This window comes from Microcaecilia unicolor, chromosome 1 (genome assembly GCF_901765095.1).
Source record: "Microcaecilia unicolor chromosome 1, aMicUni1.1, whole genome shotgun sequence".
NCBI lineage: Eukaryota > Metazoa > Chordata > Amphibia > Gymnophiona > Siphonopidae > Microcaecilia > Microcaecilia unicolor.
Genome location: NC_044031.1, coordinates 308,821,521 through 308,834,525, shown reverse-complemented (window position 1 = coordinate 308,834,525; position 13,005 = coordinate 308,821,521). Strand labels below are relative to the sequence as shown.

The window sequence follows — 13,005 nt, the reverse complement described above, 5'->3', positions numbered from 1 at the left end:
TGTCCTCTTTCTTGTGGACCACAAAATAGATCAAATAGCACCCTGAGCGTTGCTGATCTGAAGGAACAGGAACCACGGCTCCCAATGCGAGCAGCCACCGCAGAGTGTCCCTCACTGCTGCCCTCTTGCTCCAAGACCGACAGAGGGATTCCAGAAACACTTCGGGAGAACAGCGCATATCCGCCTCGAAACACCTTGAGAACCCACTGATCTGACCTGATTTGGGCCCAGCTCTGGTAAAACAGACTCAGCCGAGCCCCAACATGCACCAGAGCCTGAGCCCGCACACCTTCATTGGGAATTGCGGCGTGAATACTAACCTCCTACGGAAAAGCCACGCCCTCCGCGACGATTCTCACGAAAGAACTGTGCGCGCTGGAAAAACCGACCCCTAGAGGTCCTACTACTATTAAACATTTCTATAGCACTACTAGACTTATACAGCGCTGTCCAAATTAACATGAAAAGACAGTTCCTGCTCAACAGAGCTCACAATCTAAATTGGACAGACAAACAGACAGCTAGGGGTAGGTCCCACTCGATCTGCCCGGCCTATACCGCTGAGCCTCCCTAAACCGTCCCCGAGAGGAACTAGTTCTGGCCCCTGCCTTGAACCGAAAATCTGGAAGCCATAGAACCTTGGTATCACTAAGACCTCACACTAACTTGTCCAAATCTTCTCCAAAGAGCATAGCTCCCTTAAGTGGCAGAGACCCACAACCATAGCCATATTTTTTGTCTGAAGTAGGCAACAAATCATAAAAGCCTCAGACAAAAAGGATGAACCCATGTCCAAGTCGGCTAACTCCTGACCCCCAGAAGAACCAACATCTACCGAATCATCCAGGAGCTTCTCGGCCCAACGAAAACATGCCCGAGCTACCAGACCCCCACAAACCGAGGCCTGCAGGGCTAGAGCCGACAAAACAAAACTACGCTTGAGAAAAGATCCCAACTTCCTATCCTGAGGATCACGGAGGGCCGTTCCTCCATCAACCGGGATAGCCGTAGCTATAATTACTGCCGTCACTACTGCATCTACCGTGGGAGCCTTAAAGGAATCCCTATCGTCCTGAGGGAGGGGATAAAGCCTCGCCATTGCCTTTGCCACCTTACACGGCAAATCCCATTCCTGACAAATCATCTCCCGGAGATCCTTGTTCATAGGGAAGGATCACGCCTGACGCTGAATGCCCTTCACCAACGGATCCTGGACAATTTCCCCCAAAGCCACCTCAGGACCAAACTGAAGGGTGGACGACACCTGATCTATGAGTTCTGACAGCTCATCTCTATGGAAAATCCGCACTATTGAAGGATCCTCTCCAGGAATCCACCAATCCTGCTCCTGAGAGCCGTCAATTCCATCTGACTCCCCCAGATCACTAAGCACAGCTTCTGCAGCTACAGGAGAAAAACATTGCCTGTCCTCTGACCACTCTAACCGTGGTCTCTCAGCCAAGACGGAAATAGCCCCCTCTTCCAATTAGGGGGGGGGGGGGTCCCGATCTCCAGGCCTGATACCGCGTCCAGACAAAATCTGGAGGAAAGCCCACCATTCCTGGACCGTCATTAGGCCCTTTTGTGCCAAAAACGGAGGCCGCAGGCCCAAAAACAGCTGGCTCCAAGGGCCGCGTCAGACTCAAGATGGCGGCTGTTCCCGCCGAAACTGTTCCCGCTGACAGCGGCCCTGCCTACGCTCCCGCTGACCCGGAGACTCCCGACACCATCGATCCCTCCGCGGTCAAGTCGGGGGGTGCCGCAGCCACCTTTATAGGTGCACCGCAAAGCTACACTGAGCACCCGGCGCCTCTACCCCTCGCCACGAGCACGCGCGACATCGGAGGAGCTGGGCCGCCATAAACCACGAGGGAAGGGAAAAGCTGTTCCGCAAACGCGCCAAACCAAAAACTCCCTCACACTGCAAAAGCACTGAAGAAAGCGCTGCTCTCTCGTTCCAGCAAGGAATCGAAACCCCCGTTCGGTCCGCTGAAAATAAAGAAATAAATGCCCTTAAAGGCACAGTACTCCAACTCTGGCAGCTGGAAATTGTAAGGCACTCAAGGCTACAATACTGAGAAAGCAGCCGAGGCACAAAGCTGCCAAGCAAAACGAAATAGAATAACTGACCTTAAAGGCACAGTACTCTAATTCTGGCAGCTGGAAATTGTAAGGCACTCAAGGCTACAATACTGAGAAAGCAGCCGAGGCACAAAGCTGCCAAGCAAAACGAAATAGAATAACTGACCTTAAAGGCACAGTACTCTAATTCTGGCATCTGGAAATTGTAAGGCACTCAAGGCTACAATACTGAGAAAGCAGCCGAGGCACAAAGCTGCCAAGCAAACAGAAATAGAGAGCAGCACAGGGGGAGGGACCCAAACATAGGTGTAACACCCCAGGGGGAAAAACTGGGCCCCACCAGACCCAGGGCCCCAAAGCACTTTTTTTTTTTTTTTTTTTTTACACACACGTACAGGGTACTGCAACAGAATAAAGTTTGGAAGGAAAAAATCCTACGACCCAATGACAAACTACCTCACCAGATTATTGGAGACTGCACAGGCTGTCAACTGCTACCTCTGCTGAGACTGAGAAAATACTGGCTAGTGGAGGTTCTGCACAGGTTATATATACAGGCTTCAAAAGCTTAGTGTTTTCTCAGTCTCCCTCTGCTGGTAGGAGGACATAACCACGCGTCTTGACCGGTCTGGAGGGTCGCTGAGGAATTTTAGTTTATTAGTTCTGTGCCAGTAGCTGCTTTGTTATCCACATTCATTATTTGTATTCTATAGGTGTAATTTCTAGGACCTGAGTGACCCCTGGGTTTTGTTGGGTCTCAGTGACTCTAGAAGCAACCAGGAAATAGCTTGAAGAGCAGGGTACTTGCCCAGAGGCAAGCGGGAGCCCAGCTGGTGGGTGGGAGATTGCCAGTGTAGAAGCACATGTACAAGTGAAGCCGAACACTGCAAGCATACACGGGGTATTAGGGTAGCAGCACTGAGGTGTTACATGGCAATTTTACATGAATTTTTTTTTTGCTTAGAAACCCACACTCTGATAAAATGCATGTCGCACTTTATGATTACAATGTTATATATATATATATATATATATATATATATATATATATATATATATATATATATATATACACACACACACACACACACACACATACATAATACACACACACACATACAATCCCATCTTTCCCACTGTTCCAAAACAAAGCTTGTATTAATGTCACCGGTATCTCAGAACAAAGAACTGTATTATTTAAGTTGTAGAGAACATTGGCACCCTAATGTTGTACATACCATACCTGAAACGGACTCCTGTCTAAAACAACCCCCTCAATTAAAAGGCATAAATCAAGGGAGGTTGAATCAAATATTTCTACAACCTGGCCATCTTGACTGAAATACTCCAAGCTGACTGCTGTTGCTGGCCACGTTCCTGTGGAGAAGTTATTAATGCTGATTTCCTGTACTCGCTGCACAGATTTATGGGATAAACAATGCCTGATGAGTACAGGCTAAAGGGGAATTCTTTTTTTATTATATACACCACAATAGCTCAAATGAAGACATTAGCTATTGACATGTTTTATACTAACCTGTATATGTATAAATATAAATCTAGATGAGTAAAATCTTGAGTATTGTACTTTGCCAACTTTTTGTCCTTTACTCTTTCCTTTCTGGCTTATTCCTTGTTCTCCTTTCCTTTCTTTGCTTCAAATTATTTCATTTCTCATATTTTCACCTTCTTTGGACCTTTATCAAGAACAAATTAGATCTTAACTGCTAATTTTCCTTCCTTTAGGCCTTCCAGACTGGTCAAGACACTTGGGTTATGCACACCTACCAGCAGATGGAGACTGAGAACACTGACTCTGAACACTGTATATAACCCCTGTGCAGTTGCCAGCCAGGCAGCAATTCATTAACAAACAAGGCCAGTAGAACCTCTGCTCTTTGCCATAAGCTCAGCCACCAACAAAGATGTTCCTCTGTACTGCAACCTCAATCAGAGTTTGTTTCGCTGTTTCTTTTCTGCTTCTGAAAGAACTGAATACCATAAAACAAGCAAGAACAGACAACCATCGCTCAACAGCAGACTCTGAAACACCGTCTGCCAACAACATGCACCAAGCTGAAGATGTTCTCATATTCTACTAAAACCTGGGCGGGCTCTTGACCAATCTGGAAGCCCTAAAGGAAAGAAAATTAGCAGTTAAGATCTGATTTATCTTTCCTTAACAGCCATCCAGACCAGTCAATACGCTTGGGAAGTACCACAGCAGTATACTCAAGGGTGGGACCCACTGAGCACAGAAACAACACTCTGGCACCAAAGGTCACGTCCCTAGATGCCTGCACATCAATACGGTAATGTTTCACAAAGAAATTCAAAGGGGAACATACCGCTGCTCTACAGATATCCTGGGGCAGAATCAAACTGCTCTTTGCCCAAGAAGAAGCCATACCTCTCATGGAGTGAGCCTTGAGGGAAAAAGGAACTTACATACTTCTTAAGGAGATAAGCGGAAGCAATCACTTCTTTGATCCATCTCACAATGGAGGCTTTTGACGCTGCCGCACCTTTATTGGAATCACCAAACATCACAAAGATGGTCTGAACTATGAAACTCCTCCATTTGATGCAAGTACTCCAGCAATGCCCCTCTAACATCCAAATGAGCCAAACAGTGCTCTTCTTTATCACCAGAAACATTCCCCAACACAGGGAACAAAATAGACTATTTCACATGAAATGCTGACACAATCTTAAGCATGAAGGAGGGAATCATCCGTAAAGTGAACTTCTCTTCAGAAATCTGCATGAATGGAGGCTAGAAGAATAAGGCTTGCAGCTCCAACATCCTACATGCCGAAAAGATAGTGACCAAGAATACCGTCTTTAATGTTAAGTCCTTCAGCATTGAGGAAGCTAGAGGATCGAAAAGCGAAGACACTAACACCTCCAAAATCATATTCAAGTCCAAAGGAGGTACCAAAGGATGCCGCAAACCACATCAAGAATGGACGCCACGGATTTAATGCCAAAAAGGCCAAGGCTGCCAGCTGTACCTTAAGGGAAGTCATAGCCAACCCCTTATACAAATCTTCCTGGAGAAATGCCAAAATCTACGCCACAGAACCCTGAGTGGTCCATAGCCCCTCTCCTGGCACCAGGACTCAAAAATACGCCAATCCAGTGAAGTATACCATTTATGAGACTGCAACATGGTAGAGACCACCTTACCAGATAAACCTTTCTTCTTCAGATGTGCCCTCTCAAGAGCCACGTCGTAAGCAAGAATAGAGACAGATCCGGCATCACCACTGGCCCTTGCCAAAGTAGACTGACCACCCCCTGAAGTTTCAGCAGGTCATCCACCATCAGGCACACCAGATCTGTGTACTAAGGTCTGCAGGGCAATCCAGTGCTATCAGAATCACTAAGCCGGGAAGTGACTCTACACACAGCAGGATTTGACCTACCAGTAGCCACTGGGGAATCACATACAACCGACTCCCCTGGCCACAGAAGAATAAGAGCATCGATCTCTTCTGAGTGCGGCTCCCGCCAGAGAGTTAAAAACCGCAGAACCTGAGCATTGTGTGCCATCACCATCAAATTCAGCACTGGACAACCCCAACGCCAAACTATTAGCTTGAAGGCCACCCAAGATCCAACATATACAGTGAATGATACATACCTGTAGCAGGTGTTCTCCGAGGACAGCAGGCTGATTGTTCTCACGACTGGGTTGACGTCCACGGCAGCCCCCACCAACCGGAACAAAAGCTTTGCGGGCGGTCCGCACGCAGGGCACGCCCACCGCGCATGTGCGGCCGTCTTCCCGCCCGTGCGTGACCGTTCCCGCTCAGTTGAATGACAAGCAAAAATGATGAAACGCAACTCCAAAGGGGAGGAGGGAGGGTAGGTGAGAACAATCAGCCTGCTGTCCTCGGAGAACACCTGCTACAGGTATGTATCATTCACTTTCTCCGAGGACAAGCAGGCTGCTTGTTCTCACGACTGGGGTATCCCTAGCTCTCAGGCTCACTCAAAACAAGAACCCAGGTCAATTGAACCTCGCAACGGCGAGGGCATAACAGAAATTGACCTACGAAGAACAACTAACTGAGAGTGCAGCCTGACCAGAATAAATTCGGGTCCTGGAGGGTGGAGTTGGATTTACACCCCAAACAGATTCTGCAGCACCGACTGCCCGAACCGACTGTCGCGTCGGGTATCCTGCTGGAGGCAGTAATGTGATGTGAATGTGTGGACAGATGACCACGTCGCAGCCTTGCAAATCTCTTCAATAGTGGCTGACTTCAAGTGAGCCACCGACGCTGCCATGGCTCTGACACTGTGAGCCGTGACATGACCCTCAAGAGTCAACCCAGCCTGGGCGTAAGTGAAGGAAATGCAATCTGCTAGCCAATTGGAGATGGTGCATTTCCCGACAGCGACCCCTATCCTGTTAGGATCGAAAGAAACAAACAATTGGGCTGACTGTCTGTGGGGCTGTGTCCGCTCCAAGTAGAAGGCCAATGCTCTCTTGCAGTCCAATGTGTGCAACTGACGTTCAGCAGGGCGGGTATGCGGCCTGGGAAAGAATGTTGGCAAGACAATTGACTGGTTAAGATGGAACTCCGACACCACCTTCGGCAGGAACTTTGGGTGAGTGCGGAGCACTACTCTGTTGTGATGAAATTTGGTATACGGAGCATGAGCTACCAGGGCTTGAAGCTCACTGACTCTACGAGCTGAAGTAACTGCCACCAAGAAAATGACCTTCCAGGTCAAGTACTTCAGATGGCAGGTATTCAGTGGCTCAAAAGGAGGTTTCATCAGCTGGGTGAGGACGACGTTGAGATCCCATGACACTGCAGGAGGCTTGATAGGGGGCTTTGACAAAAGAAGCCTCTCATAAATCGAACGACCAAAGGCTCTCCAGAGATGGCTTTACCTTCCACACGATAATGGTAAGCACTAATCGCACTAAGGTGATTCCTTACTGAGTTGGTCTTGAGGCCAGACTCTGATAAGTGCAGAAGGTATTCAAGCAGGTTCTGTGCAGGGCAAGAACGAGGTTCTAGGGCCTTGCTCTCACACCAAACGACAAACCTCCTCCACTTGAAAAAGTAACTCTTTTTAGTGGAATCCTTCCTAGAGGCAAGCAAGACACGGGAGACACCCTCAGACAGACCCAATGCAGTGAAGTCTACGCCCTCAACATCCAGGCCGTGAGAGCCAGAGACTGAAGGTTGGGGTGCAGCAACGCTCCGTCGTTCTGCGAAATGAGAGTCGGAAAACACTCCAATCTCCACGGTTCTTCGGAGGACAACTCCAAAAGAAGAGGGAACCAGATCTGACGGGGCCAAAAGGGCACGATCAGAATCATGGTACCGCGGTCTTGCTTGAGCTTCAGTAAGGTCTTCCCCACCAAAGGTATGGGAGGATAAGCATACAGGAGGCCTGTCCCCCAATGAAGGAGAAAGGCATCTGACGCTAGCCTGCCGTGTGTCTGAAGTCTGGAACAGAACAGAGGCAGCTTGTGGTTGGTCTGAGAGGCGAAAAGGTCCACCGAGGGGGTGCCCCACTCTCGGAAGATCTTGCGTACCACTCTGGAATGGAGCGACCACTCGTGCGGTTGCATGACTCTGCTCAGTCTGTCAGCCAGACTGTTGTTTACGCCTGCCAGGTATGTGGCTTGGAGGAGCATGCCGAACTGGCAAGCCCAATGCCACATTCTGACGGCTTCCTGACACAGGGGGCGAGATCCGGTGCCCCCCTGCTTGTTGACGTAATACATTGCAACCTGATTGTCTGTCCGAATTTGAATAATTTGACAGGACAGCCGATCTCTGAAAGCCTTCAGTGCGTTCCAGATCGCTCGGAGCTCCAGGAGGTTGATCTGCAGATCCTTTTCCTGGAGGGACCACAGTCCCTGGGTGTGAAGCCCATCGACATGAGCTCCCCACCCCAGGCGAGATGCATCCGTCGTCAGCACCTTCGTGGGCTGTGGAATTTGGAATGGACGTCCCAGGGTCAAATTGGTCCGAATGGTCCACCAGTGCAGTGAAGTGCGGCAACTGGTGGAGAGGCAGATGACATCTTCTAGATTCCCGGTGGCTTGAAACCACTGGGAAGCTAGGGTCCATTGAGCAGTTCTCATGTGAAGACGAGCCATGGGAGTCATATGAACTGTAGAGGCCATATGACCCAGAAGTCTCAACATCTGCCGAGCTGTGATCTGCTGAGACGCTCTGGTCTGTGAAGCCAGGGACAGGAGGTTGTTGGCCCTCGCTTCGGGAAGGAAGGCCTGAGCCGTCTGGGTATTCAGCAGAGCTCCTATGAATTCCAGAGACTGGGCTGGCTGGAGATGGGACTTTGGATAATTTATCACAAACCCCAGCAGCTCCAGGAGTTGAATAGTGCACTGCATGGACCGGAGAGCTCCCGCCTCCGAGGTGTTCTTGACCAGCCAATCGTCGAGATATGGGAACACGTGCACTCCCAGCTTGCGTAGATACGCCGCCACCACCACGAGGCACTTTGTAAACACCCGTGGGGCAGAGGCGAGCCCAAAGGGCAGCACACAATACTGAAAGTGCCGTGAGCCCAGACGGAATCTGAGATACTGTCTGTGAGCTGGCAGTATCGGGATGTGAGTGTATGCGTCCTTTAAATCCAGGGAACATAGCCAATCGTTTTTCTGAATCATTGGCAGAAGGGAGCCCAAGGAAAGCATCCTGAACTTTTCTTTGACCAGGAATTTGTTCAGGCCTCTCAGGTCTAGGATGGGACGCATCCCCCCTGTTTTCTTTTCCACAAGGAAGTACCTGGAATAGAATCCCTGCCCTTCCTGCCCGGGTGGTACGGGCTCGACCGCATTGGCGCTGAGAAGGGCGGAGAGTTCCTCTGCAAGTACCTGCTTGTGATGGGAGCTGAAGGATTGAGCTCCCGGAGGACAATTTGGTGGCAGGGAGGTCAAATTCAGGGCGTATCCGCACCGCACAATTTGGAGAACCCACTGGTCGAAGGTTATGAGAGGCTACCTTTGGTGAAAAAATTTTAACCTCCCTCCGACCGGCAGATCGTCCGGTACGGACACTTTGAGGGCGGCTATGTTCCCATGGATCCAGTCAAAAGCCCGTCCCTGGCTTTTGCTGTGGAGGCACAGGGGGCTGCTTAGGCGCACGCTGTTGACGAGAACGAGCGCGCTGGGACTGTCCCTGTGCCTGACGAGGCCTTTGGGCCGGCTGGGTGTACCTACGCTTGGTAAAAGTATAGGGCGCAGCCTGCCGGGCCCGGGAAAAACGTCCACCTGCTGAGGTGGGTGCTGAAGGCGCCCGGTGGAAGAGCTTGTCGAGAGCGGTTTCCCGCTGATGCAGTTGGTCCACCAGCTGCTCGACCTTCTCGCCAAAAATATTATCCCTCCGGCAAGGGACGTCGGCCAGTCTCTGCTGGGTGCGGTTGTCCAGGTCAGAGGCACGCAGCCATGAGAGCCTGCGCATCACTATACCTTGGGCCGCAGCACGAGATGCCACGTCACAGGTGTCATATATACCCCTGGACAGGAACTTTCTGCATGCCTTCAGCTGCCTGACCACCTCCTGAAAAGGCCTGGACTGCTCCGGCGGGAGCTTGTCAACCAGGTCCGCCAGTTGCTTTACATTATTCCGCATGTGGATGCTCGTGTAGAGCTGGTAAGACTGGATGCGGGTCACGAGCATGGAAGATTGGTAGGCCTTCCTCCCAAACGAGTCCAGAGTGCGAGACTCCCGCCCCGGGGGCGCCGAGGCGGTATCCCTCGAACTCCGTGCCCTCTTCAGAGCAGAGTCCACGACACCGAGTCATGAGGCAATTGGGGCCGCATTAACTCTGGGTCCGAGTGGATTCTGTATTGGGACTCTGCTTTCTTGGGGATGGTGGGATTAGATAATGGTCTCAACCAGTTCCGAAGCAGTGTCTCTTTGAGGACATTGTGCAATGGTACCATGGAGGACTCTCTAGGTGGTGATGGATAGTCGAGGACCTCGAGCATCTCAGCCCTCGGCTCATCCACAGAGACCACGGGAAAGGGAATGCAAATAGACATATCCTTGACAAAGGAGGCAAAAGAGAGGCTCTCAGGTGGCGAGAGCTTCCTCTCTGGTGAAGGAGTGGGGTCGGAGGGAAGGCCCACAGACTCCTCTGAGGAGAAATATCTGGGGTCCTCCTCCTCCCCCCACGAGGCCTCTTCCTCGGTGTCGTACATAAGCTCGTGCAGCTGAGTCCTCAACCGGGCCCGGCTCGACGTCGAGGCACCGAGGCCTCGGTGGTGTCGTCGAGCGGTGGACTCCCGCGCCGGCGGGGATGAAGCTCCCCCCATCGACGTCGACGGGGACTCCACCTGCGTGGCGGTCGAGACCGGCGTCGGCGTCGAAGGCCGCGGTGCCCGTCATCGGCGCTAGGTGGAATGGAGGAGGAGGAGGTCGATCCCCCTCGGCCTCGAGGAACCGGGTCCGACAGGGTTCGGTCCCGAGGGCCCTGGGTAGAGGGAGTGACCGGGGCCGATTGCCCACGTGGCCTCTCACCCCTGCCGTCACCGGAGGACCGGTGGGCCAACGGGACCTGTGCTCCTGGGGTCGATGCCATCGGTGCCGATTTCGTGGACATCGATACCGGTACCGAAGAACTGGCCGTCGATACCGATGCCGTCGAAGTCGAGGGGCCGGCGCAAGTTCCAAAAAGACGGTCCCGAAGAGCTTGCCTCGCTACTTGTGTCCGTTTCCGGAGACCAAGACACAAAGTACACGACTTGGTATCGTGCTCCGGCCCGAGGCACTGGAGGCACCAAGCGTGAGTGTCGGTCTGCGAGATAGGCCGGCCGCACCGACCACACTTTTTAAATCCACTCGGGACCTTCGAGGACATCGACGGAAAAATTGCGTCGGCAAAATGAAAGTCGTCGATGGTGGCGGTAAAAATCACACCTCGAAAATAAATCGACCGCGCGGCCACAAGGCTGCAACGCGACGCCCCCGCTAAGAGACGAGGGAAAACAAGTTCAGCGCGTTTTTTTTTAAAGAAAACTAAAGGGAAACGCGCTACGAAATAAAAATAAGATTCGCGAACAACGCGATCCGGTTTCCGGGGCTGACAGAGAGAGAGACGTTAACACGTCTCTCTCCAGCGCGGAAAAGAAAAGACTGAGCGGGAACAGTCACGCACGGGCGGGAAGACGGCCGCGCATGCACGGTGGGCGTGCCCTGCGTGCGGACCGCTCGCGAAGTTTTTGTTCCGGTTGGTGGGGGCTGCCGTGGACGTCAACCCAGTCGTGAGAACAAGCAGTCTGCTTGTCCTCGGAGAACTGCTCAGATAATTGGCTTACTTGTTGCCTGCGCCCACTACGTGAGTTATATTCAGTGTTCAGAGTCAGTGTTCTCAATCTCCATCTGCTGGTAGATGTGCATAACCCAAGCGTCTTGGCCAGTATGGATGGCTGCTAAGGAAATAAAGATTTTTACACAATTCACACCAGAAAAGTCAAATGACAACATGAATATGCAGTGACGTGTCTAGAAGGATGAGAACCCCTGAAGCTGCTGGCTATGAAACGCTGGCAAAGCAGGAGAATAAATGTTTTCTTCACAACTGTTTTCTGCCAGAACAAACTAGCCACACATAATAAGTGCTTTCCGAATTCTACATTGCCACCTTTTTGATCTCTAAGGATTAGAGCATCACACATATGGAGTTTTGACCGATGTTTGAGAAAGAGAGACAGAAGTTAATGGTTGCCGCCAATAGTTGTGGTCTATTTGGAGTCTTCTCCATCCTACCCTCTTTATAAATATATGCAAAAAAAGATAAAGGGGTCGATATTCAAAGTGATTTAACTGGACAGGAGAGGCTCTTGCCCAGTTAAGTTGTTTGTGCAGGGCTATCTGCTGATATTCAGTGGCACTTAAGCAGTTACAGCTGCTGAATATCAGTACTAACCACTAAACACAAAGCCAGCAATTCTGTGGGTGATCTGGAGGCAGAGTCAGTACTTAACCATTTAAGTTAACTGGACAAATACGACTGCATAAAACACAGTCCTATTTTTACCCATTTTAACTTCAGTGGTTAAACACTGAATAACTTAACTGGATAAGGGGTAGCCACAAACCCAGATATTCAATGCTGGTGTAAGGCATGGCCCAACACTGAATATCCGGGCATAACACCAGCAATGGTCAAAAAATGTTGACCACCGTCGGCTGAATATTTACCCCAAATCTAATAACCTCTAAAGGTTTGGACTATTGAAGGAAGATTTATATCTCATAGCAGTGTTACTTGCAAAATTCACACCTCCTTGTTGTTTCTTCATTATTGTATTTACCGGTTTGATGGTTTTCAGCAGCCGGATTCCAAACTTCTCAATACTGCGGTGTGCATCAGCAAACTTTACAAAGGCCTCACTGGCAGCAGGTTGGGGCTCCCGCACGCCGATCACAGAGAAAACATCTCCAAATCCTGCAGCAAAACAGCAGATAGGGTAAAAGACAAATCAAAATGAGGATAAGATGGGGGCAGTGGGCCTGCAATTGCTGCCTCAGACATGGAGGCTCAAGGCTGAGGGACACCAGCTACTTGAGGCATGGATTCATAGACCCAGAATAACACCTGGCTTTGTGTGGCTAGGAATGCTTTTCTTGCACCATAAGAAAACTGAAAAAAAAAAAAAAAATCTAAGAAGAGAAATGACCCTAAGTGTTTGTGGTACCTCTGCCTTTTATTCCAACCACACCCTATGTGATACCCAAGGGCACTCAAGTGGAATTTTCAAAAAAAAAAAATGATGTAGAAATTAGTATTTCCACCTGAAGCAGCAGTAGCCCTTATTTGTGGCACTGACCTAATGGTTCACTGATAATGCAGTTCATTATATTTATTTATTTAGATTTTGCTCACCCCTTTTTCAGTAGTAGCTCAAGGTGAGTTACA

At 50.3% G+C, this 13,005-nt stretch overlaps 1 protein-coding gene across 3 annotated transcripts in view; it reads right to left on the bottom strand.

Annotated features, from left to right (window-relative positions):
• PICK1 (protein interacting with PRKCA 1) overlaps window positions 1-13,005 on the bottom strand; it is an 85,658-nt gene that overhangs the window by 23,148 nt on the left and 49,505 nt on the right. For all 3 annotated transcript variants that reach the window (XM_030208218.1, XM_030208235.1, XM_030208225.1), the window contains exon 9: window positions 12,401-12,534. In XM_030208218.1, the coding sequence (XP_030064078.1) occupies window positions 12,401-12,534 (134 nt within the window). The remainder of the gene's footprint in view (window positions 1-12,400; window positions 12,535-13,005) is intronic.